We start from the raw sequence: 25,138 nt of genomic DNA, 5'->3' as shown, positions 1-25,138 counted from the left end.
AGGGTGGGACTCCGGAAAGATCCCTGAGGAACTCCCCTGCCCACCACTATAGTCTGTGACACGAAAGAATCCAGCTGGATGCTTGTATCCATTTGAGAGCCAGTCCCTTGGCACCAATCCCTCCCAGTCTCTCAAGCAGTATCTTATGAGAGATGTTGTCAAACACTGCCGACAGATCAAGGAGGACTAGGATCACCAGGGTCCCTCTATCCAATAGGGTCAGAGGGGTCCCTCTAGCCAATGTCAGCCTTATAGTGTCTGTAACCTCCAACAGTGCAGCCTCTGTGCTATGGGAGGCACGGAAGCCGGACTGGGAAGGGTCCAGAAGGTTGATTTCGATTTATCTTATGGGAATTTGCTACATCGGGTCCTCACCGATTATTTGCATAACAGGCTGCAGACTGTTCAAAATCCACTTTTGGACTGGCTTCCAGTCTCTAAAGGATGTGCCTCAAAAGCCCTGTGCGTTGTTTACAAAGGAAGGGGTTATCTATTTAACAACACAAATATGTTGCAACAGACTGGTTCATGCTCTTTGCTCCTTTTTGCCCACTCGTCTGCTTGTTCCAAAGATCAAAACCGGCCTAATTTGAAGCTATTGATTTTCCAGAGCAGCCATAGTGCAGGATTCTCTGCCTGAGTCTCTTAGGTTTGTACCTACTTATCATTTTTTTTTTTTACTTTGAAAACGTGGCTGGTGAGAGCATAATTCGTTCTTGCTGTAGGCATTTAAGACAAAAGCCAGCTCAAGTTAGCCTGTTATAGATTGTGATACGACCACTTCATCTCTGTCCTCCCAGCGCCAAGATGACCCATACTTGGGGTAGAAGTAGCTTCCAATGTCCTATAGCAGATATTCATTCAAGGTCACTTCAATGAAACTCATGACATTGCGAAGTGAACTTTGCTATGGCATTTTACCATACACGGACAACTGGAAGAAGACTTTGTACTAAGAGGGAGCAAAATGGCTCAACAGAAACTGTTAATTTTGGTTAATATTAAGATTAATATTGGACACTTCCCCTTGCAGCTCCCAATGCTGCTTCAAAGCCCTAAGCCTTTGTCAAAACTCTTATAAATAATTAAATCAGCCGAAAGAGACCCTGGCATAAAACTACACATGGTTATAAGCAAATGACAAAGCGGATTTAAACAAAAACAGGTTTGAACTTTAACTAGATCAATTTTGGCAGGTTTAAAACAGATAAAACAGTTACTTCACATGCAAAGCTAAATTAGAGCTTTGTAGACAGAAACCTTTAGACTCAACAAGTAAAACTCAGACTTTACAGTACACCAAGATCACTCTAGTCTACGATCAGGAGACAGCTCTCAATATTGGTTAAGGAAAGCTAGCTCACTCGCCCGAAACCTCTTATTCAGCGCAATATTGAGACGAGCCTGTGAGAGAACACATCCCATCCTTAGCTCAATAGGACAGCATTCTAGACTGGATCACGCTAGTAATACTGCCAATCCCCTGAAAAGCGTGCTGTGGAGATAGGCTTAGCGACGATCTAGATTGTTTGTACACAAGAGACAAAGAACATGCTAGGACTTAATAAAAAGGTAGATACAGTAAGAAGTGAATCAGTGTTGAGATGGAGGAACCTGCACAGGCAGAAAGCTAAGGTGGGTGGTTGACTAGATATCAATTCATATAGGAAGTGCTGAAAGCTGGACACTTTTCGGCCAGATTATTGGACTTGAGTCTGCTATTCTCAAAGCTATCCTCAGAGCCAAACGCACTAAGGGCTGTATAAGTCTTGAACTTACCTGGGCTAGCATGGTTGGCTGCTGAGATTCTGTTTTTTGTCTTAATTATTTTATTCAACATGCCTTTTTTATTTTATCGAGGTTGTTTTGATCAGTGGCATTGTATAATCTCAATGTGATTTTTTGTGAACAAATATGTAATTCAAATAAAAAATTAAAAAATAGTTGAAGCGCTGAGCCAAGAGGTACCTGCTTAGGCATTCAAGACAAAAGCCGGCTCAAGTTAGCCTGTTAACAGTTGTTATACGCCCACTTCCTCTCTGTTGACCTCTTCTTTGTTGATCATTGTAGTCAAAGCCCAGATAATCTCAAGAGATGAGCCCCACAATAGTCTATCACCAGCACACATACAGACTTTGCTGTGCACGACTGCCAGAGTCCCTCTCTGTACCTAGATTGAACTAATCATGGTGGCTTCTTTACCTCCCATAACACTCCCTCCTACCCGCCATCAGAAAAATCCCCTCTCTTGCACGTTTCAAAAAGGAGGCCAAATCCTTCCTTATGGGTAAATTCCTTGTCTAAACCCTGTCCTTCAACCACCACAGAAACTATTGCCTCCCTACGTTGACCTTTCGCCCCACCAAGAAACCTGGGGCCTGTCTTCAGCAATTGTAATGTTAACTGTACTTTGTATCTTTCCATCCCTCTTGTACACAGCACCCCTCCACCCTCCCAACTTATGGTATACTCTCGTGATTCCATTCCTCTTGTACAACTATGACTCTGTAAAGCCCTCTGATACCCTAATGGGTTAAGTTTGCACTCTATAAAACACTAAAATAAATAAATAAATAAAATAAACTCAACAAAGTGAAAATGATAAAAGGGCACTCCACCTGGCGACTTATCTAACTGGCAACTTATTTATAATGGAAGTGTTTTGAATTTTAACCCCTTCGCTGCGGGGCTAATTCTCCCACGGTGCGGGGGGAGGAGGGCTGCGCACAGCGCCACGGTATTCATGACTAGCTCAGCTCGTCATGAGGCACAGTGGAGCTGTGCTCATGACGAGCTGAGCTCGTCATGACTCCGCCCACACAATGGAACGCCCCGCACATGAGGGGAATTAGCCCCGCGTGGGCGTTCCACAGCTGTTATGACGAGCTCAGCTTGTCATGAGCACAGCTCAACTGTGCCTCATGACGAACTGAGCTCGTCATAAGCCTCGAAGAGGTTAAAAGCCAAATGACTTCCAAAATGTAGGTCTTGGGGTTTTAGGGCTTCCTCTCCAAAACAACAGATACTCTGCTCACTCCTCTGCCAAATTCATGGCTTCCATCCCTCAGTTCCTGACGAAACCGTGATATTCAGCCTCTGAAGAGGTCTATTCTGCTTTACGGAGTAAGCGCATATATTTACACCAAGCGATACAGGCAAGCACCATGCTGCACTGAAATGAAAAGGTACTTTGTGGGAGCAAACAGGCAAGAGACTAGTACAAGGTGTAGGAGAGGCCTGGTAAAAGGTAACCATCTCACTCCTGAATCCAGCTCTCCAGTGAGTATAAGTCAAGCCTAAGCAGACTCTCAAACAAGAAGAGAGAAAGAAGGAAGGAAAGAGAGAGCCAGGCTTCAGGCACACCTGTGTCCCAAAACTGAGAGTCCCTTTCAACAACAGCATGCGACAACCAGCCAGAGGGACGGATAAATGCCAGATTTTTAGCATATCCCCATTTAGATAAATCTAGTTATCCTAAAAAATCTGGCATGGATCGGGCTCTCCAGTACCGACTTTAGAGAAAGAACCCTACGCTAAAATAAGTATCTGCACACCGTAGCACGTGCCATTGTGCAAAGTTAGCACATGATGGTCAGTGTGCATTATGTCCATCTAGCACATGACAGCTACTTAGCTCATCATGACCAGTTGCCATTATGTCCAGTATACATTTTGACCGATTTTTGTTATGCAAAGATAGCAGTGTTATAGTTATGTTATGGTTATGCTGTTCTCTGGCTATGGTCATGTTATGTCATGTTATGGTGATGGTCATGTTCTATTTTGATCTTGTAATATTACGGTTACTTTATGGTCTGATTATAGTCATGTTATTTTATGGTTTTGGTCAAGTTATGTTACGGTCTGGTCATGGTCTTGTTATGTTATGGCGTGGTTATGGTTATGGTCACGTTATGGTCATGTTATGGTATGTTGATCTGACGAGTGCACTATCGCCCAGCAGGTTAGCCAAGCTCTGAGCAGGTGTGAGCCAACCAACATAAGCCCAGGGGCCCAGTGGGAGAACTCAAAAAGCCAGGTCTTCAGCTTACTGTGGCATTCGAGAAGTGAGGAGGAGACTCCTATATGTAGCAGCGGGTCATGACAACACTTTAGGAGCAAAACAGGAGAGACGGCTCGATCCCCAGATCTAGTTTTCCATTCGCGTGGAATGTGTGCAAGTAGGAATCCAGACGAGCGGAGGTATCAGAAGGGTTATGAAAGCAGACACAATTGTTAAAGTATGCTGGGCAGGTGTTATGAAGGGCCTTGACAGTGTGGGTGAGGAGTTTGAATTGTGCTCGTTTGTGTATGCGGAGCCCGTGGAGCTCCTTCAGGTGTGGTGTGATGACAGTGCTTCATGAGAGGGTGAGAGTGATTCTGGCCCCTGAGTTCTGAATGGTCTGCAGCCTTCTGGTGAGTGTTTTGTTGATCCCGGCATAGAGGGTGTTCCTTAGTCCAGCTTGCTTGCGACGAGAGGGTGCGTGATGGGTTTTCAGGTGCTGATTAGGAGCCATCAGAGACATGTTCCATCCTATCCAATCAGCATACATAGCCCATATTACCTTATGCCAAACACACACCATATCCAGTGGACATTAAGTTCCAAAGATAAATCATGGTGAATTTCCCATATGGGCAGATTATGAACCATGAACGATTGTGAGTAGGCCCTGTTAGTATCGCATCATGGCCATTTCCCCAGAACAAGCATGGAGGAGATGCTGAATAGGTGCCAGATGCCTACATTTGACACAAAGGGTTTTGGGCACGAGTCTTGGCCCCTACTCAAACTGGAAAACTTCCTCAGCAGAAACTAAGGAGGTCGAGGGAGGGAACTATAAGGTGGGGAAACCCTCCCTAAGGGACTCTGCAACTCTCAGAGGAAGACCGCAGCAGGCACAACTGCAGACACACCAGCTGTTCAGGTTCAAGGTGTTGTTGCATTTTAGTGACAGCAGGGCAACTGTTCATGCAGAGGGCCTCTATACTCAGTTGGAGCCCGTTAAAGCATCATTGTTTCCAATGGAGTCCTCAACAGTCACATGATTCAATACAAATAATAATAACAAGCACTGGCGTTGCCAATAGGTCTCGCAGTAGGAAAGTTGGAGCTATTGGTTTTGTAAATGACATTTTATATTTATATTTTGTGATTTACAATGCCAATACTTTTAACTTTAGCAAATGTGACACTTTTAGCATTTGTAATGCCACATGTTTTGTATTGACGTGACTTAAATGTATTGGTATTACAAATAACAATGGCTTTTAATTTTTTTAAATAATTAAAACTTAAATAACAGTGATTGTAATTTATAATGGCAATGGTCCGAAGTAGATAAAATAGTGGCAAAATAGAACAAGTAATGTTACAAAAGGTGAAAAACAAAGGAAGCTTTTTTAACATATAAATTTTGTTTTAAAGAGCAGCGAATTGGGAGGATGATGTTGTTTGTGTGGCTTACATCTGTTTAGGCTTATGCTGGGACACAATGCAATAGGTCTCGCATTATGAAAGTTTGAGCTATTGGTCTTGTAAATGACACATTTTTTATTTATGTGTTGGTTTTGAAAATAGCTAAATTAATAGCTTTGTCATTTTCAATGCCAATAGTTATAACGTTCGCAAATGGGACACCTATAGCATTTATAATGCAATATGTTTTGTATTTACGTGACTTGGATGTATTGATATTACAAATTACAATGGCTTTTAATTTTTTTAAATAATTAATACTTAAATAAAAGTGATTGTAATTTATAATGGCAATAGCTTAAACTTTTGTAAATAACTTTGTGAAGATTATGTTCAGTGTATTTTATTGTGATGAAAATCCAAGAACAGAAATGAAATATTAACATCTTTTTGTGACATTTGTAATAAAGCTTGAAACATTGAGAGAACATATTTGAACCAGTTGTTGTTGCAGAGATTGATGCAGGGGTTGCGCTGAGTGGTGCAGGGGTTGCGCTGAGTGGTGCAGGGGTTGCCCTGAGTGGTGCAGGGGTTGCCCTGAGTGGTGCAGGGGTTGCCCTGAGTGGTGCAGGGGTTGCCCTGAGTGGTGCAGGGGTTGCCCTGAGTGGTGCAGGGGTTGCCCTGAGTGATGCAGGGGTTGCCCTGAGTGATGCAGGGGTTGCGCTGAGTGATGCAGGGGTTGCGCTGAGTGATGCAGGGGTTGCGCTGAGTGATGCAGGGGTTGCACTGAGTGATGCAGGGGTTGCGCTGAGTGATGCAGGGGTTGCGCCGAGTGATGCTGCGCTGAGTGATGCAGGGGTTGCGCTGAGTGATGCAGGGGTTGCGCTGAGTGATGCAGGGGTTGCGCTGAGTGATGCAGGGGTTGCGCTGAGTGATGCAGGGGTTGCCCTGAGTGATGCAGGGGTTGCCCTGAGTGATGCAGGGGTTGCCCTGAGTGATGCAGGGGTTGCCCTGAGTGATGCAGGGGTTGCCCTGAGTGATGCAGGGGTTGCCCTGAGTGATGCAGGGGTTGCCCCGAGTGATGCAAGAGGTATGACTATACAGACCAGTGGAGAACGTGTGACTATACGGACCAGTGCTAGAGATGTTACCATAAAGACTAGTACAGGGGGTGTGAATATACAGACTTGTATAGAAGATGTTCAATAGATGTGCTTATGCATGCTAGTGCAATAGATGTGCTTATGCATGCCAGTGCAATAGATGTGCTTATGCATGCCAGTGCAATAGATGTGAGATTCCAGAGTACTGCAGCAGCACATGTGCACAGCCCCAGTATACATAGAAGCATGCTGGATCCGTGTGTGCTAGGTGAACGGAGCAGTGTTTTCTATGCCCAGGTCAACCTGTGAGAAAGCACGGCGCCCCTGGAGCATGGGGTCATGCTTTAGGTAGGGCGCATAATACACCACTTAGCACCCTGGTGCCTCGTGGCAGTTACATGTTACAGTGGCGCGAGGGTGCCAAGAGCCTCCTCGGCGCTTAAAACGCAAGTCCACATGGCGTCAAATGTCACTTGGTCTTTCAAGGCATAGACAGCGGTGCTATTGTTGGGGTGTTTAGTGTTTGGTGTGTAATGAGCCTGGAATCCAGCATGACATACCAGGTGTACACACAAGCACACACACACACAGTATGCAAGCCGACACCTACTTCGCAGAACCATTAGCAGGCGCCTCTCGTTGTAGGGGGCGGCCGGGGTGGTGCATGTCTCTGGTGTTAGTGCCCCGTGTGCAGGAGATTAGTGCGGTGCACACGCTGCGCGCAGCCCCTTGCCTAGATCACAGGACTTGTGGCAGGGGTGTAAAGTGTGTGTGTTTAGGGGCGGCTGAGGTGGTGCATGTCTGTGGTGTTAGTGCCTCGTGTACAGTAGGTGAGTGTGCAGACAGCGCAGCCCCTTACCTAGCTCGCAGGACTTGTGGCAGGGTGTAGTGTATGCAGGGGCGGCTGAGGTGGTGCACGCCGCTGGTGTTAGTGTGCAGAAGGTGAGTGTGCAGACGGTGCAGCCCCTTACCTAGTTTGCAGGACTTGTGGCAGACTGTAGTGTGTGCAGGGGCGTGCATGTCTCTGATGTTAGTGCCCCATATGCAGGAGGTGAGCGTGCAGGCGGCGCAGCCCCTTACCTAGCTCGCAGGACTTGTGGTAGGGGTGTAGAGTGTGCAGGGGCGGCTGGGGTGGTGCATGCCGCTGATGTTAGTGCCCTGTGTGCAGGATGTTAGTGTGCAGGAGGTGAGCGTGCAGATGGCGCAGCCCCTTTCCTACGAGCTGTGGGATGCGTGTGCCCGCTCCACCCCCGAGTGCTCCATCTACTGCAGTGAAGCAGGAAACGTGGACGCAGTGCCACCACCCCGACCAATGAATACACATAAGGCTGCAGCGGTTCCACTCTTCATTCATTCATTTGTGCATTTATTCACATGCTTATTTGCTTTGCGCGAACAGAGCAGCACCCACTGGCCTCTTCTGGACGATACTGCAAAAGCAGCTATGGCATAACCAGGGCGCAAATGGTGCGTGTGTCCCGGAAGCAGTTGGAACGCCGGGGTTCAGTCCTGTGCCACACACGGCTGAGTGGGGACCAACAGCAGCCACAGAAAACGATCTAATACCCGCCATTACATGATGGTGGCTGTTAGTAGATATTAAGCGCCTGTTGGCTTTTTTTAAATAGAACTTAAAATACACAGCAGTGACCTGCGTGGGAGATGTGTCAACCTCGTAGCATTTCAACCTAGTCTTTAACTGCACGCTAACGCCACTGGGGTAGTCAGTGTATCCTATTCAATAATAATTGCGCTGCGCCTGTGATTTCCCAGCGAGGCATGCGCCCCCTAGCACAATGTGCCCTTTCATGCACTCAAGACTAGAAAAAATGGTTAGGGGTTCTGCCCACCTCACCCTCCCGTACCTGAGCAGGAGACATCCACGGATGAAAAAAGTAGAAAAAAATGGTACTGAAGGGATCAATCCACTTTTATTTCTCAAACAAGAAACAATTAATTTTCTTGTGAATATAAATTAAATCAAAGAAACGTATCCATAAATTCATATATACATATATGGGCGGGCAGCCAGAGAGGCACAACAGAACACATTATATATACATCACATCACATGTACATTCTATACAAATTTACAACATATATAGTATCAAAAACACTTTTATGTACCCTAAGGAAAAGAATTATATATATATATATATGAAAAAATTATCTATATACATACACCAATTTACAAATGTATCTCCTCTTACGATCTAACGGAGTATACAAACAAGGTAGTCCCAACAGACAGGCACCAGGGGGTTAACACATATACCCAACCTATATTTGTGTAGGTGCATCAATGAATACATCAAATTTTTATTATATTGAACTAAGGGACTCCGTTCAAAGCCAAAGGTGTCGACGCAGTTGCGGTCGCGTTTCAGCCAGATGATATAGGCTTCATCAGGACATGGGTACTCTCATATGCACGGCCCTGTCCAAATCTGGGGCAAAAGTACTCGGTCAACCCACAGCCCACCCAGAGGGGTGGGGTAGGTGCCACCGGCTCGGCTCAAGTCTCGAAAAATCTTAATCTCTACAGTGTGTCCGCCCAACACAATATATAGATTCCAACTCGTAAGGTTCACAGGAGTGGCTCAAGTCACACGCTCTTCCTGCAGTCTCCAAAAGTTACACTTTCATGCACTCAAGCCGCAGAAGAGGCCGTCATCTGGAAACGTGCAGATGAAAATGTCCTGTTTCGCCCAGTCTGACAGTGGTCAAAAGGTGTTACTTTTTATGCTAACGGGGTGTCAGGAGATGCATCAATTCATGGCCCACAAACTGTGAGAACACTTTCACAATGTTAACAAGAATGTTTCTGTGTTACTGCAACTGGACATTTTGGGTATGTTTGTGTTACACCCGGGACATGCACGCAATTGCCAGCTTGTTTTTTCCTGCGAGCATACAACTTGACCAGCCATAGCTGGTTCTACTCGGGCATGCACTGTGACACCATGATTCCCAGCCAGGAAAGCAGGCGAGATAAGCCTGTTAATGAGGGGAAAGAGAAGGTCTGATGCTCCAATGCGAGGCACAGCAAATGGTGGTGTGTGACATGGCTGGTAAGCAATTAGGGGGGAGAAGTGAGGCCAGCGCTGGGTGCAGCAGGGGGCGGAGCGGATCGCTTTGAAGCAGCTCACGGCCTGGCAACCGTGAGGGGGTGGGCTGCCCATATGGAGAGGGGGGTGGGCTGGGCTGCCTCTGATGATCTAATGCGAGTCACGGAAGGCAGGCGCTGGAGAGGGAGGGGGTGGGCAACTCGAACGACCATATGGCTGGGAGAAGCTGTGTGAGGGAGGCTGGGCTGGCTGGGCTCGTTCACGAGAGGCTTGTGGTCACGTGATTCTCCCGCTTTTCACATGCACTGTGAAGAAACTGCAGTCGAAACTGCAGTGGTTTGACTAGTGGATCCAGCACTTGAATTCTCGCCATTTTCCAATGGAAAAGGCGAGACCTAACAAGGCAGAGAAGGGGAGGGGGGAGGAGAAATCCGACACGGCGGGCATGGGAGGGGGCCGAGCGGCAATGAGGGTGTGAAGCAGCAGGGGCCTGGGAGAGAGGAGGAGCATGGGTCAACGGAGAGGAGTGAATGCGGGAGTCGGCTTGATAGAGGGCAGAAGGGGACTGAAGAGGATGAGAGGAAAACATGGGCAGAATGCAGGAAAAAGCGAGGTGTAGCAAGAGAGTGAGTTGTTTAGGGGAAAAAAGGAAATAGGTTTGGCAGGACAGAGGAGAGTAAGACATTAAAAAAACAAGGCAGAGAAGGGGAGGGGGGAGGAGAAATCCGACACGGCGGGCATGGGAGGGGGCCGAGCGGCAATGAGGGTGTGAAGCAGCAGGGGCCTGGGGGAAGCTGGCTGGGGAGGGGGAGGAGAAATGAACAGATGTCCGTGAGGTGTGGGAGGAGTGCCTGATGCCGGATGGGGGCGGGAGAGCCTGGGAATGCGAGAGGCTGGGCTTGCATGCGATGCGCGATGCGCGTGCATGTACACGCGAACTGCAAGAAAACCGCGGGGCTGAAAGCCCTTGGTTTGACTTGTGTTTTGCCGACATGAATTCTCGCTCCGCTCGATGCGCTTGCGCGCATCGATAGGTCGCGAGACCTAAAAATCACTATATATCCAAAACAAACTTTCATAAATACAACAAGTCTGACTTTCTATGGTGTTCAGTTCTAATCAAATATTTCTCCAAAAGTTTGTTTTACAACATTAGAATAACACTATTCATAAAATATACAAATCGTAATCCAATTTAGAGGCAATTCTATACTAATTTACAAAATAAAAAGGGATTTAAAAAAATACTACACTTTCAGTGCTTTGACAATGACATTCATGCCTGTTGCACAGTTTCGAAGCCTAAATTTGACACATTTTTGATCAGAGAACAAAGTAGTGGTTTAGAAAAGAATGGACAATCCAACGGTCAATGTCCCGGCCCCCCAAGACTCATATGTGCATGTTTAGCCCTGGGGAGACCTGTGAAAGGATGCTTTGAGCGCAGATCTTACATATTGCATGAAGCTCGCTCTCATGCGCGTGCCCGGCCCTGGAGAGGCCAGGATTCACTCACTGGGCGAGGGACGCATGATTATTCGTTGCATCTCTGCACTTATTCCAAATGTAGTGTCGCAGCCAGTAGAATGAAGGCCCATGGGGCACAGCTCATGCTGCCCGGCCGACAGGACGTGCACGGCTCAAAGCACACACATGCCCTGACAGGTCTGGGGCGGAGTGACCCCACACACCACCTCGGCATATTCACTGGCACGGTTCTGCAAATGTCGTTAATAAATCCATGAACCCGCTCCAATAAAGGTCCCCCCCCCTTCCTGAGAGCATCTTCCGCTTCCAGAAGGAGGGGTGGATATACATTATGTGGTATTATTTAATAGAAGAGAGCTGTTTTCCCCTCGCAATATACAATGTTGGTCTTTTTTTTTTATTTACAGTCTTTATATAGCGCGAACTTGACCCGACCTACTCGACCCCGGTTCCCCAGATTGGAGGTCGACCCCTGGAGCCGTTAGGCCACCTCCTCGTCCCCAATATATTCTGTCCATCTGCGACAGTAACGGCTCCACAGATCACTGGGGCCGGGCAGGCTCCTGAGTATGGACACGTGAATGTTACTGCATGTTCCTACATGTTGGGGAGAGAGGTGGCGATGAAGAGGAGGCTGCCACAGCAGGCGCCAATAACGTTTGAAAATAAACTAGCAGGATCTCGCGCGTGCAAGGAGGGGCTCAGCCAAGTAGTTTGATTCTGTTAATGATGATCAAGACGTTTTGCAGACCTATCGCCTATGCCAAAAATTGTTATGACCATATTGCTAATGCTGAATAGCACTGGCAATATTTTTTTACGCTAAAGCACAATGAATCATATGTGTGCATGCGTCACTCTGGCAGTCCCAGCCTCACCAAGCATGCACAATCAATCAATCATGACATTTATAAAGCGCACTACATATCCGTGAGGTTCTCAAGGCGCTGGGAGGGGGGGGGGGATGGGAGGAGGGTGCTGCTAGTGATCGAAGAGCCAGGTCTCCTGAAGGCCGGTAGGTCTTGGCAGGGCTTTAAGTGGGATAAAAAAAAACTGGGGGGGGGTCTCGAAGGGGCGTGACCAATATAATCAGGGGCGTGGCTTAAAACTCATAAACCAAAAATCTGTGCTTAGCTTGGTGTGCCGCCGACTTGTATTTTGCTGTTTGTGTCATTGCATCTAAATATGATACAACAAGTAACATCATACCTACAACAAGTCAGGACTATTGGCTTTGACAATGGTTGGTAGTTGCAAAAGTTAAATAAGCAGCAACTTTGGCCTGTCGATAATGTTGAGAAAGCTTCCACTTAAAGTCCTGGTGACGCCACAACAATGTTGCTGCACCTGAGTCTCAGAAAGAAAAGGGAAATTCAAAGAGAAAATGACTCTCTTCAAAGGATTTATCTTCCCCTACAACGCTCACCTGGCATGACCTCATGCCGTCACTTCTCCACTAGTGAGAACTGAGCAGTGTCAGCAGTGTCAGCAGCATCAGCAGCGCACATGATGTGACTGCACTCTCTAAACGGGTCTCTATCACGCTCTGTTTTGTGCCCTGGCACTTTTTCCCGGACTGCAGCAAAAGCAGGCTGTCACTGCAGTCCGGGAAAAAAATCTGCCTGTGCCAGGGCTCAAAACAGAGCCCGATAGTCACCCGTTTTGAGCCTCCCTTAAAAAAAACTGCCGGTGCTCAGACTCGGAGAGACCCGGCCCACTTAAAGCCCTGGGTCTTGGGTCTGCCATAAGCGGATGGGAAGGGTGTTCCAGTTTTTGGCAGCGAGGTGGGAGAAGGATCTGCCGCCGGTGGTCGTTCTTCGGATGCGGGGGACTGTGGCAAGAGCGAGGCTGGCGGGAGGGGGTGTAGAAGTGGAGTCGTCTGTTGAGGTATGCTGGGCCGGTCATGTGGAGTGCTTTGTGTGCGCGGATTAGGAGTTTGAAGGTTATCCTCTTGTTGACGGGCAGCCAGTGCAGGTCTCTCAGGTGTGGTGTGATGTGGCTGCGGCAGGGGAGGTCGAGGATCGGACATACTGACGCGTTCTGGATGGGTTGCAATCGTCTCAGGAGCTTGGCCGACGTTCCTGTGTAGTCCAGCCTGCTGATGACGAGGGCCTGGGTGACTTTTCTTCGTGTCTCGGTGGGGATCCACTTGAAGATCCTGAGGAGCATTCGGAGGGTGTTGAAGCAGGATGAGGAGACAGCGTTGACCTGCTTAGTCATGGAGAGGGTGGAGTCGAGGAAGACCCCTAGGTTGCGTGCGTGGTCGGTGGGTGTTAGGGCTGTTCCTAGTGTTGTCAGCCACCAGGAGTCGTCCCAGGCTGATGGGGTGGAGCAGAGGAGGAGGACCTCAGTCTTGTCCGAGTTCAGCTTCAGTCAGCTGTTCCTCATCCATTCGGCGACAGCCTTCATTCCTTCATAGAGGTTGGTCTTGGCGGTGTTAGGGTCTTGGTGAGGGAGAGGATCAGCTGGGTGTCGTCTGCGTAGGAGATAATGCTGAGGTTGTGTTGTTGGGTGACGTGAGCCAGGGGTGCCATGTAGATGTTGAACAGCGTTGGGCTGAGGGAGGAGCCCTGGGGTACGCCGCAGATGATTTCGGTGGCAGTGGAGCGGAAGGGAGGGAGGCGGACGCTCTGTGTTCTGCCGGAGAGGGAGGATGTGGTCCAGTCCAGGGCCTTCTCTTGGATCCCGGTGTCATGTAGGTGTGTTCGTAGTGTGCAGTGGCAGACTGTGTCGAAGGCGGCTGACAGGTCCAGGAGGATGAGGGCTGCTGTTTCTCCGTTGACAAGCAGGATCGAGATGTCATCGGTGGCGGCGATGAGGGCAGTTTCGGTGCTGTGGTTGCTGCAGAACCCGGACTGGGACGGGTCCAGTATGTTGTTCTCCTCGAGGAAGTGGGTCAGTTGTTTGTTAACGATTTTCTCGCTGACTTTTGCCGGGAGCAGGGAGATGGGTCGGAAGTTCTTGAAGTCCTTGGGGTCCATTTTGGGTTTCTTGAGTAAGGCGCTGATCTCGGCGTGCTTCCAGCTTTCCAGGAAGGTTGCTGTCTCGAAGGGGATGTTGATTACTTTCCGGAGATGGGGTGCAATGGCTGTGCTGGCTTTGTTGAAGATGTGGTGGGGGCATGGGTCCAGCGGTGATCGGGAGTGGATGGTGTTCCTGCTGTCGCTTGTGTCCTCGTCGTTGATGCTGGTCCAGGAGAGCAGGCGGTTGGTACAGGTGGTGGTCGTTGAGGCGGTGGTTGTCGGGGCGGTCATGGTGTTGAAGCTGTTGTGGATGTCGGTGATTTTGCGATGAAAGAAGGTGGCCAGCGAGTCGCACAGGTCTTGCCAAGGCAGGATGTCGGTGTTGGTGCTGGGGTTGAAGAGTTCCTTCACAATGTTGAAGAGCTCTTTGCTGTTGTGTGCGTTGTTATCCAGGCAGTCTTTGAATGAGGCCATGTTGGCGGCTCTGATGAGTTGATGGTGTCTACGGGTGGCGTTCTTGTGGGCAGCGTAGCTGTCTGGTGTTTGTTCACGGAGCCAGTTCTTCTCCAGTTTTCGGCATGTTCGTTTGGAGGCCTGGAGGTCTTCTGTGAACCAGGTGGCTTTCTTGCTGGTGTGGCTGTTGGAGGGTGTCTTGAGTGGGGCGAGGGTGTTGGCGCAGTCGTTGATCCACTGTCTGAGGTAGCAGGCGGCGGTGTTGGGGTCGGCGGGTGGACTCTGGGCGAGTGTGTTGGTTAGCTGATCTTCTGTGATCTTGTTCCAGCAGCGTCGGGGCATCTGTTGGGTGTGGAGGTGCGTGGTGGGCTTCCTGAGGGTGAAGTGGATGCAGTGGTGGTCAGTCCAGTGAGGTTCGGTGGTGTGGTTGAAGGAGATGTGGGGGCTTGCGCTGAAGATGGGATCGAGCGTGTGGCCGGCGACGTGGGTTGGTGTCACGAGATGTCTGAGTCCGAGGTTGGCGAGGTTGTCGATCAGGGTGGTGGAGTTGGTGTCGTTATTCTCGAGGTGGAAGTTCAGGTCCCCGAGGAGGATGTAGTCCGTGGAGGCGAGGGCGTGTGTGCTGATGAAGTCGGCGATGGAGTCGCTGAACTGTGGTCGGGCTCAAGGGGGTCTGTAGACGAGGGGTCCTCTGAGGGTGGTGTTGGGGTCGGTGTGGATCTGGAAGTGCATGTGTTCTGCGGTGCTAAGGGTGTCATCGGTGTTGGTCGAGACTCTGAGAGTGTTCCTGTGGACGATGGCAATACCTCCTCCTACGCCGTTGGGGTGGTCCCTGCGGGTGATCTTGTAGCCTTCCGGGATGGCTATGGCGATGTCGGGAGCTGAGGTGGAGTTCAGCCAGGTCTCCGTCAGGAAGGCGCCGTCTGGGGAGGTTGAGTCGATGAGGTCCCAGAGTTCGACGGAGTGTCTGCGGTCGGAGCGGGTGTTGAGGAGGATGCATCTGAGGTAGCTGGGTTCTTTTGTTGGAGGTTTGGTGGACTGGATGCTGGTGAAGCTGCAGAACCTGCAGGTGAAGGGTCCTTTGGTGCGCTTCGGGGTGGCCCGGTAGCAGGTGTGTTTCCGTCCGGAGTGCGTGGAGTGCGTTGGCATTGTAGCGGTGTCGGGCGTCATGGCGTTAAAGGGGGCCAGAGGTTCTGGTGCTGGACACGGTCCAGGCGCGGACAGGCGCAGACGGGCTTGCCTGCTGTTTGTTTTTTACACTAATTTACCCATCTCAGATAGTGAGCAGAACACTCAATGTGAGTTGGGAGCAACAAAAGAACCTTGAAAAAGAGAGAGCGAGAGAGAGAGAGAGAGAGCGAGAGAGAGAGCGAGAGAGAGAGCGAGAGAGAGAGAGCGAGAGAGAGAGCGAGAGAGAGAGCGAGAGAGAGAGCGAGAGAGAGAGAGCGAGAGAGAGAGAGAGAGAGAGAGAGAGAGAGAGCGAGAGAGAGAGCGAGAGAGAGAGAGAGGCACAAAATAGAGCAGTATGGGAAGAGGCAGGAGAAAAAAGCATGGCACTGAGGTGAGGGGGAAGCAAGACAGAGCGTAGGTGTGAGGGTTTCAGCTGGGAAGCAGCACACGAGGGAGAGAGCAAGACAACACATGCACTAGCATGAAAAAGAACAACTAAAAGAAGGAAAATACATTTCTGAAGTCAATCTGTGGAATGATTCAAGTTATCCAGATGCTAAAGAAGTTATGATCCAAGGGAGGGACAAGGGCAACAAGAAAAAGAGCCATCAAATAAGAGGCAAGCAAATGAGACTGATTGACAAGCAAGCCAATCAATGATAAGGTAATGGGATGAACCCAAAGTCCAATCAGGTAGTCATACTGTTCACAGTAGGTCTCCAGCAACAGACAGCTAAAGGTTGTCTGTAGAGAAGACCTAAAAAGGAGTTATTGTTATAACTTTCAAAGGAGGGGTGAAGCTCCAATGTCTGTGGCCAGTGATTCCAGCATGTAGGTTTCAACAGGCCTTCAGACCACTGCCTTCCAGAGCACCGACAGAGACCCCGTGTCCTAAAGCAAGAGCCAGTGCAGCCCATCGACACACCACAACCACTGGTCAGCAGGCTGATGCACTGCGGTACAAGACTGAGGAAGAGGAGCAAGAACGACAGAACTCCCCGCACTGCATCACCAGGAGATTACGGGTCACATGCAGAGTCTCGGTCCCCATTACGCCTCGATTAATATGGATAGGAATAAAGCATTTGTGAGTTTTACTTGGAGTGAACTAAGTGTGAAACCACAGGAGTACCGCAATTGATGATCTGATTAAAGGCTACTTATCCCACAGTCTTAAACTCAGGGCAGATGTCACTGCATGGTAAGTGTGTTTTCTGGAGAAAATTAGCTATTTGTGAGAAGGAAGAAGCTAAAAGGGTGATTAGAAACAAACGGGTGTCATAAGCAGGAACTAAGAATCAAGTACATTTGTGGCAACGTGAAACAGGAAGCGGAGTGGCCCTCAAGTGGTTTCAGCATGTGAGAATTTTAAAGAACCCCATGGCGCACCAGGTATACATTGCGCTGAGACAGTCCAAGGAGGAAAATGACTGAATATGCAACATGGCACTCACTATATGAATGTTAGCAGCCCTACATGCCAAGAACAGATGCATACTGGTAAGTAGCATATTCGGTTCGAGGCATGTGGGCTGCTGAATTCATATCTGTGCATAGATTATATAGCAGTCCCCCTTGTTAGCGGCGGCTGCCCGTGCCAGCTGCAGCAGTCTGAAAAAGAGTTTTGAGAACAGCCTGTCCTACAACTGCCTGCTGTTTTGAATGTACATCTACGCAGTAGCGTTTCGTAAATGTATTTGTAGTGGACCATGTGGCTCTTTACATATCTCTTCTAAAGGAATATTCCCCAGGAAAGCCATGGATGCTCCTAACTTACGTGTGGAGTGTGCTCTTGGAGGAATGGTTAGTGTGCGTTTAGCCTTTGCGTAGCAATTCTGTATACACTTAACAATCCATCTGGCTATTCCTGCTTTGGAAATGGGGTTGCCTTTGTGCTGTGGAGAAAAGGCAACAAACAGTTGTTTTGTCTTCCTGAAATCCTTTGTTCTGTCTATATAGTACATAAGAGCTCTCGACATCTAATGTGTGCAGAGATCTCTCTGCGACATTTTCCGGATTAGGAAAGAAAACTGGCAGTTCTATGGTTTGGTTCATGTGGAACTGCGAAATCACCTTAGGCATGAATGTAGGGTTGGTGCGTAGTACAACTCTATTTGCGTGGACCTGTATGAATGGCTCTTGAATGGTTAAGGCCTGGAGTTCACTAACTCTTCGTAGTGAGGTAATGGCTACTAGGAAAGCAACTTTCCAGGTCAGAAATTGAATCTCACAAGAGTGTAGAGGTTCAAAAGGTGGTCCCATCAGTCTGGTGAGGACCACATTCAGGTTCCATACAGGTGAAGGTGGGTGTCTGGGAGGGATCACTCTTTTGAGTCCCTCCAGAAAAGCTTTAATGGCAGGCACTCTGAATAGTGAGAGGTGCTGCCTGTTTTGAAGATAAGCTGCCATTGCGGATAAATGTACATGAATGGAACTGTACGCCAGATTACATCTGTATAAGTGCAACAAATAACAGATAATGTTTTGAATAGACGCATCCAGTGGGTTAATGTCATTATTGTTACAATATATGACAAACCTTTTCCATTTAGCCGCATAGCATGCTCTGGTTGTGGGTCGTCTTGCCTCCTTGATGATATTCATACATTCTGGCGGCAAGTTGAGGTAGCCAAATTCTAAGACTTCAGGAGCCAGATCGCCAGGTTGAGCTGTTGCGGATCTGGATGCTGAATGTCGCCATGGCTCTGCGTCAAAAGCCTGGGTGTGAGGTGCAGCCTTTGATGCGGTACCACGGATAGTTCTAGAAACGTGGTGTACCATGGTTGGCGTGCCCACATTGGAGCAACCAGGATGAGTGTCATCGAGTGTTGCCTCAGTTTGCGTGCCACTAGCGGTATCAGTGGTGCTGGGGGAAAAGCGTACGCAAATCTGCCTGACCAGTTCATCCATATCGCATTGCCCTGTCACTGCGGATGTGGGAACCTGGCGGCGAAGCTTTGGCATTTTGCGTTTTCCCTTGTGGCGAACAGGTCTATCTCTGGATGACCCCGCTGCTGGAAGTACGGTTGGAGTACTGATGGATGTATCTCCCACTCATGCATCTGGTGGCTGTGTCTGCTGAGCAGATCCGCCATCTGGTTGTCCTTGCCCGGGAGGTGCTCTGCCATGAGGAAGATGTTCCTCTGAATGGCCCACCTCCACATGCTCTGAGCCAGATGAGAACTGTGGAGAGTGTGTTCCTCCCTGCTTCTGTATGTAGTACATGGCAGTCATGTTGTCCGTCCGGATCAACACAACCTTGTTGCACAGGTGTACTTTGAAAGCTTTCATTGCCATGAAGATTGCCATCAATTCCAGAAGGTTGATGTGTATCTTCTTCTGCTGTGTCGTCCATAGTCCCTGCACTGTGTAATGGAGTAAATGAGCTCCCCATCCCTGGAGAGATGCGTCCGTCGTCAGTATAATCTGTGGCACAGGCTCCTGGAACGGTCGGCCCTTGCGAAGGTTTTGTGGGTTCCACCAATGCAGAGAGTTGTACGCCCGACCGCTCACCAACACTAGGTCTTTCAATTGTCCTTGAGCCTGATTCCACTACGTGCCAAGCACTCCTGAAGCGGGCGCATATGTAATCTCGCGTGCGGGACTATGAAGATGCAGGAGGCCATCATGCCTATCAACTGCATGAACACTCTTGCTGGAGGCGAGTGTTGGGGTCTGAATTTTTGTATCAGCAATTGCATGCTGTTTATCCTCACTGAATTTGGCTGAGCTTTGGCTGCCAGAGTGTTTATTGTGGCGCCCAGGTACTGTCGCACGTGGGCGGGCGGGCTGAAGATGTGACTTTGGATAATTCAGCGAGAATCCCAGATTGTGAAGAAGATGAATGGTGTGGGACATGTGACTGGCACAATGCTGGGCCGTCTTTGCTTGAATAAGCCAGTCGTCCAGATAAGCATAGACATGTATGTGCTGTCTCCTTAGGTGTGCTGCTACTGTCGCCAGGCACTTTGTGAACACCCTGGGTGCCGTCGTTACTCCGAAAGGGAGGACTTTGAACTGATAATGTTGATCTTGAATAGTGAACCTGAGATACTGTCTGTGTGATGGGTGTATGGGTATATGGAAATACGCATCTTTTAGATCTAGTGTTGCGAGGAAGTCTCCCTGACTGAGTAACGGTAGAACCTGCTGTAAAGTGAGCATATGAAAATGCTCTGACAGAATGTATCTGTTTAGAGGCCTGAGGTCCAGTATGGGTCTGAGAGACCCGTCCTTTTTGGGTACTAAAAAGTACAGAGAGTACACCCCTGAGCCTTGGTCTTCTACAGGCACGAGCTCTATGGCTCCTTTTTGCAGCATGCGGACGACCTCCTGCTGCAATAAGTGTAAGTGCTCTGCGGACATAGGACGGTGTCTTGGTGGTATGTTGGGTGGAGTGGATGTTAGCTCTAGACAGTACCCGTACTGGACAATGTCTCTCACCCACCTGTCTGTGGTGATAGATTTCCAGACCGGCAGGAACTGTTGGAGTCTCCCCCCGACAGGTGTTATATGGTCGGGGGCAGTGACAGGGCATCACTGTTTGTTATTGGCAGAGGATCTGGAATTGTTGTTTCCTCTTCCTCTGCCCTTGATGTTGTTTCCACGATATCCACCCCTGTTCTGTTTATTGTAGGTGGTTTGTGTACCTCCTTTATTATACTGTGTCTGCTCCAATACTAGAGGACCTCTTGAAGGTCCTCTAGTATTGGAGCGACGAAAAGAGCCACCCCGAAACTGCTGTGACTGCAGAGCCCCCATAGACTTCGCAGTCTTGTTGTCCTTTTTAATCTTCTCAAGTGTGGTGTCAACCTCAGGCCCAAATAAGTAGTCCGGGTTAACTGGCTGATTGAGGATAGTAGTTTGTATTTCTGGTTTGAATCCCGAGATTCTTAACCAGGCTTGTCTCCTTAACATGACGCTAGTGTTAATGGCCCTGGCTGCAGTGTCAGCCGCGTCTAGCGCGCACTTAATGGAAGCATTAGTTATAAGCTTGCCTTCCTGGATTAATAGCTCTGCTCCCTCCTTGTAATGATCTGGTAGGTGTTGCAACAGTGTCTCAAAGGTATCGTAATGGGACCCGTCATATCTGGCTAAGAGTGCCTGAGTGTTGGCAATGCGCCAGATGTTAGCTGCCTGCGCTGCCACTCTTTTTCCTGAAGTTTCCAGTACTTTTGACTCTTTGTCAGGAGGGGGAGCATCACCTGTAGTCTATGAGTTTGCTCTCTTACGTGCATTAGAAACAACTAATGAGTCCAATGGCAACTGTCCTTTTATATAAGTAGGGTCCACAGGTGCCGGTCTATATTTTTTTTCAATCCTAGGGTTTAATACCCTTGCCCTGGTGGTCTCCTTAAAAATGTCACCAGCGTGCTTAAGGACCCCTTTCAGCATGGGCAGAGTTTTGACGGTGCTTTCCGAAGTGGAAAAGGTGTCGAACAAAAAATCTTCCTCAACAGGGTCAGCATGTAGTTGCACATCATGGTTACTTGCCGCTCTTTCAATAAGGGTGTTAAAGGCAGTAGTGTCCTCAGTAGGAGATGTTTTTACATTGTATGCATGTGAGTCAGGGGCATTTTGCGGATCTTTTGGGTCAGCAGGGTCTGCCCATGGTTGGGTCTGATCATCGGGATCAGTGTCCACATGATTAGTGTCATCCTCGTTTCCGTCATCCCCTGCATCCACATCTGAGTATGTGGGCGAAAAAGAGTGAGGGTCTTGTCCACAGGATTGCAGAGGTTCCACCAGAGCTGGCGATGTGGTCGAATCCCTTTTCTTTTTTAATGGAATCCTATATGACTCCATGGGTGTTTCTGGTATTATTTTCCTTTTATACAAGGACAGTCTACCAGTGTCTGCGTAGATGAACTGTCTCGACTCCTGTTCTTCAGGCTCCTCTGTAGCCCCAGCCCCATCGACACTCCTTTATTGGCTCCGATACCTTTTTTTGGTTCGAACATCTTCGGTCACACCATCGGTGGCAACCCGAATTTGATTGGTGTCGAAGCAGTCAGAACGTTTCCGACCAACTTTGGGGTTGGGGCCTGTAAGAGGGCGGGTTTGATAAACAGGCGTGGAGGCGGTAAAGGTGGTTTAAAGGAAGTAGGTTTATTGAAAACAAATGATGATGTGACAGGGATTGGTAAAGGATCTTCAAAGTTGTCTTCTTCTTCCGATGTCTCCGGGGAAGTGTCAGGTGATGAAGTGTCTCTTGTGTTCTTCGTCTTATCTTCAGGACGAGGTTGGTTTCCCCGGTGGCTCATAAGAGAAGGGAGGAATAAATGAAGGGTCCGTAAGAATGGCAGAATAATCTAAAAGGATATATTTCCCTTCACCACACCTTTAGTATTTGTGTCAGGGGCAAATAGTAAAGTTCCAAAATAAGGAGTCCATGTAAGTCAGACCGAGGTAGAGTGAAATTGGGGTGCTTGTTTATAGTGCCTAGGTTAGAACGTTTGAAGAAAGTGCTCAAAAAACGTCTAGGGTGAAACAATAGGAGTGCTCACAGTGCCTATAGCCACACAATAGCAGTGCTCACAATGCCTATAGCTACACGATAGAAAGTGCTCACAATGTCTAGCGCAACGCGATAGTAGTGCTCACAGCATTTTAAGTCATTAAGAGGAATACCACTGTATGACACCATGCATTTCACCAGCCTTTGTAGCAGGTACTGGTACAAGTCACTGAACGTGTGCAAACCCTGTTTAAACAAACAAACCCTCCTCGAATTTCCCACCCGCTACCCACTACAACTCCCCAAGGGCCAATGTCACTCACCGACCCTGCCGTAACTCTTCCTAGAGTCACGGCCACTCTCCAGCGTCCACCGGACACCACCAGTCCTCACACCAGCTGTCTTCGTCGACGTCCTGTTCGGGTGTTCTCTGGGTCTCTTCGGGTCCCGCGTCATCTTTCACCGGATCAGCGCCGTCGTCCTCAGGAATTCCAGTCTCCTTTACGGGTCCCGCGTCTTCTGTCTCCGTCGGTGCACTTCCTCCTCCTTCTTCAGCGTGGACGCTCACTTCCTCTGCCCCCGCCTCTTTGTAGGCGTTTCTCCTTCGTCCGGTAGGACTGCGTCCGGGTGATTGCGCCTCCACTTCCGGGGCACCACCTTCACTACATGCGAACGTCTGGGGAGAGATATCAAAGGAGCGTGGTTGATGTAGTCCTACTGTCGGGCGGCGCGAGGTACTGTTTTCTGTTATTCCAGTCTCTTTCTCACAGGGCCTTTTTCGGTCCGACCGGTGTAGCCTTTCCCCTGATGCGTTGGAGTGATTCTGACACCTCTTTGGACACGAATGGGGTCGGCTGCGTCGACTCGATAGGGTCCTTGGAGCCGGTCTTTGTTTTGGCCGCAGGCCTTGTTCGAGGATCGACCCTCTCTTTTGGGTTGAGCACTTTGTCTGTGTTGACTGTCTTCGGCGCCGACTTCGTCGGTTCGTCAGCCTCGACTTTGGCCTTCGGCACCCCAATCTTCGGCTGGATGACCTTTTTAAATTTGTCGGTATCGACGTCCTTTTTTTTGTTTCTTCGGCTCCGAGGGGTTTGAGGCCTTGGAACCGACCAGAGTTAGCTGCACTTTTGGTTTCGGTTTTGGCAGTGACGCTTTCGGTTTCGATTTCTTTGGATCGACCGATGGCCGTTTTGATACCGATGGCTCTGTATATATGTCCGTAGCTGGGCCTTTATGCGGGGCTATAGAACGAGTCGGTAGATCTTGGGTAAGGCCCTCGACCTGAGCCTTATCGAGTGCTTTATCGTGGGCCCCGTATCGACGGCTAGGCCTAGCTCCTCGCCTGAGCTATCTTCTACGGCCCCAAGGGCCTCTGCGTCGTCTCCTACCTCATCGACGACATTTTCTTCCTCTTCTAATATTTCTTCATCTTCGGCGTCATACTCGGAGTCATGGCTCGAAACGGGATCCGAGTGTTCTCCTTGATCTTCCAGATCAACGACCTATTCGTCTTCGGTCCCGAAGATGTTTACTGGATTAGGCGCTGATTTCTGCGACTCCAAAAGAGCTGCGCGTCAAATCCGAAGAGTTTTCTTCGACCTAAACCGGGCACAGGCCATACAGTTGGCCTCGTTGTGATCCGGGGACAGGCACTTGTTGCACACCGGGTGGACATCGATGTGCGGGTATTTTGCATTTCAAAGTGGACACCTTTTGAATGGGCTTCTTTCCATCGTAGATCGAAGATCGGGTCGAGTATGGAAAAGAAAAACCGTCTGATTCCTCGATGTCCTGCCGAAGCAAAGTTATCGGTACCAAACAAAACTATACCGACGCTGTCGAAAACCTTTTGGCTTTGTAGAAAGTTTTCCTAACTTGAGCTAAGACAGTAACACCCGAACCAAATGGTGGAAAAAAACTATCTGAGGATGGAGAGGATGCCCATGCGCACTGTAGTCCAGGGGAGGAGCCACCTATCTCATGATACTTCGAAGACTCTTCCAGGGCAACAATGTGCAATCATCCGGACCCAATACTCGGCGGCGATTTATGCACAGATATGAATTCAGCATCCTACATGCCTAGAACCTGTATGCCGCAGAGCACCATCAGAAAGCAGCTTGGACAAGTTACTCCACACATGAGAAGATGATGACCAAAACTGAACTCTGTGGCGGGGTATCTGGGAAACCAATCTGCACGAATGGTGGTTGAGCACCGCTTTCATTCAGTCATCATCGCTTAGATTTGTTCCCAGGTATTTGTTTGAGAGACAGATTTAGACAGGAACTTTCCTATTAGACAGCAGCTTATATAGTTACCATCAGCAGCAAACAGGAATTTTAATATCTGGAGTGGAATCGAAAGCCAGAGTTTACAGAGTTAGGATAAACTTAGATACGGACAGATGAGTGTCTAAACCGCGATCACCTCCAGTCAAAGGGGTAAAACCCATTCAAATAATTTGGATTCGACCAGGATTACACATGTTCTGCAAATTCGACTTCAAGCAGGCGGGTCTTCAGTGCCAACTCCCTGAATGAAACACTGAAGGATACTTACCATGGAGATGATGCGTCTGATAGCCGCTGCCGCCATGTCTTCACCTTTGGGTTTCTCCACTAGCGTCATCCCCAGGTACTTCAGGTTAAACACCATCCCCTCCAGCAAGGTCTCCTTAGTGTCTGTCCAGTTTTCTGGGAGCTCTACAGAAAAGAAAAAAAGGGACTTACTTTTCACCAGCACCGTTATCAACATTGAACATCAAAGATTGGGTCCTAGTGAATATGAGAAGCTGTTGTACCAACAGCTTCTCCTTCTGGAGATTTATACCTTCCACAACTGAACATCAGAAAGTTGGGGCACAGATTTCCTCCGAAGACGTTGTAAAGCCAGCGCAAGGGCCAACAGCCAGCAGAAAAGAGCTCTCAGAATAATACCAGAGGCATGTGTTTACAGGTTCGGCAAAGATGCATGCTCATCTTTGGCTATACAAAAATGGGGTATTTAGAATTACA

General features: G+C 48.8%; 1 protein-coding gene across 2 annotated transcripts in view; it reads right to left on the bottom strand.

The window, feature by feature from the left end:
* The window catches only part of LOC147709654 (low density lipoprotein receptor adapter protein 1-like), a 313,839-nt gene that overhangs the window by 164,016 nt on the left and 124,685 nt on the right, over positions 1 to 25,138 (bottom strand). For both annotated transcript variants that reach the window (XM_086928172.1, XM_086928173.1), the window contains exon 2: positions 24,684 to 24,826. In XM_086928172.1, the coding sequence (XP_086784298.1) occupies positions 24,684 to 24,826 (143 nt within the window). The remainder of the gene's footprint in view (positions 1 to 24,683; positions 24,827 to 25,138) is intronic.

Source organism: Lissotriton vulgaris, chromosome 6 (genome assembly GCF_964263255.1).
Source record: "Lissotriton vulgaris chromosome 6, aLisVul1.2, whole genome shotgun sequence".
NCBI classification, from domain to species: domain Eukaryota; kingdom Metazoa; phylum Chordata; class Amphibia; order Caudata; family Salamandridae; genus Lissotriton; species Lissotriton vulgaris.
The sequence above is the reverse complement of the archived record's forward strand: the minus strand, read 5'-3'. Positions and strand labels throughout refer to the sequence as shown.